This window comes from Rhincodon typus, unplaced genomic scaffold, assembly GCF_021869965.1.
Source record: "Rhincodon typus isolate 14 unplaced genomic scaffold, sRhiTyp1.1 hic_rhity00000756, whole genome shotgun sequence".
NCBI lineage: Eukaryota > Metazoa > Chordata > Chondrichthyes > Orectolobiformes > Rhincodontidae > Rhincodon > Rhincodon typus.
Window position 1 is genome coordinate 5,773 of NW_025966394.1, and position 1,503 is coordinate 7,275.

Sequence of the window (1,503 nt, forward strand, 5' to 3'; positions counted from 1 at the left end):
CCACATCTATCCTGTCAAGTCTGCTAATAATCTTCGATTTTTAATAAATTCTCATTCTTCCTCCCATTCTTCTATATTCCAACTAGTACAAGACCAATCAACTCAACCTCTCCTCAAAATACAGTCCCCCCAATACTCGCCGAATAAATCTTTTCTCGACTTCCTCCAATGTCAGTGTCTCTATGCTAAGAAAAGTCATTCAAAACTGCTTCCAATATTCTAGCTGTGGTCTGACTAGAATCGTGTATAGTTTTAGCAAAACCTCCCTATTTTGTAGTCCATTCAGTTTTGAAACACATACCAACATTTCATTTGACTTCACAATTTGATAAGGGGCCAAAACTGTCAGAGGTCAGTGCTGAGGGATTGCCGCACTGTCGGAGGGTCAGTGATGAGGGAGTACCACACTGTCGGATGGTCAGTGCTGAGGAAGCGCTGCACTGTTGGACGGTCAATGCTCAGGGAGTGCCGTGCTGCCGGATTGTCAGTATTGATTAATAACATATGATCCAGATGTTCTCAATTTGTGGGAGCTTGCCGTGCGCAAATTTGCAGCTTTGTTTCCTACATTAACAACAATAAAACAAAATTCTCTGTCAGCTGTTCGGTGATGAAAGTTGCTGAAGATTTGTGGGCTCTCCGTGCCAGTGAATGACATTGCACAATTGGTGTAGTGTCAAAGGGAGTGGGAACCACTTTCTTTCCGGAACATTCTGACTGTTTGGCCTTCATCTTTTCCAGGCTTCCATGTTGCTGCGACAGAAGCGAATGAGTCAAGTCAAGAAATGCAGATTTTGCTGTGATTGCTGTAATATGCAGGGTTGTGGAATATGCTGCTCATTTTAAACCCTGGCCCCTCAGTTACAGAACATTATCTTGCCAAAGGCCTCACTGTCCTTATCCATTGTTTGGGATCCATTTAATGGATCTGCTTCTCACCAATTCCCACTAAAGTTCTGCATTTTATGCTGCAGGGAAATGTCATTCGGCCTCTCTGCTCTGTATCGGCTCCACACTGACCTCCTCCTACCATCATCTCTCCCTTTCCATCAGCATCTCCTTTTCTCCCTCATGTATTTATCAAGTTCCCCTGTCCCCAAAATATTGACTCAATTCATCTCGACCTCTCCCTGTGGGACTCGCTCCCACATTCTTCGCTGCCACTGTCCAGGGAGCAAGTCTCACATTGCAAACCACCCCCCTCAACCACCACCAACTCCCCATGGGAGCCAGTCTCACATTCTCTCCCCACTCCCTGTGGGAGTGAGCCCCACATCCTCTGCCCCCCGCCAACGCCCCGTGGGAATGTGTCCCATATCCATCTCCCCCCCAACTCCCTGTGGGAACAAGGTCCACATTCCCCGCCCAGACAGAAGCAGGTCCCACATTCCCCGAACCCACTCCCCGTGGGAGGGTGTCCCACATTCTCCTTCGCCGCCAACCCTCCGTGGGAGCGAGTCTCACATTGCCTTGAGTCATTTAAATGCCTAATACTGAAGTTGA

At 47.7% G+C, this 1,503-nt stretch overlaps 1 protein-coding gene across 1 annotated transcript in view; it reads left to right on the forward strand.

The window, feature by feature from the left end:
- LOC125481064 (hepcidin-like) overlaps positions 1-1,497 on the forward strand; it is a 2,526-nt gene extending 1,029 nt beyond the window's left edge. The window contains exon 3 of the mRNA XM_048592180.1: positions 742-1,497. Coding sequence (XP_048448137.1) covers positions 742-846 — 105 coding nt within the window. The 3' untranslated portion in view covers positions 847-1,497. The remainder of the gene's footprint in view (positions 1-741) is intronic.
- Positions 1,498-1,503: the final 6 nt, after the last annotated feature.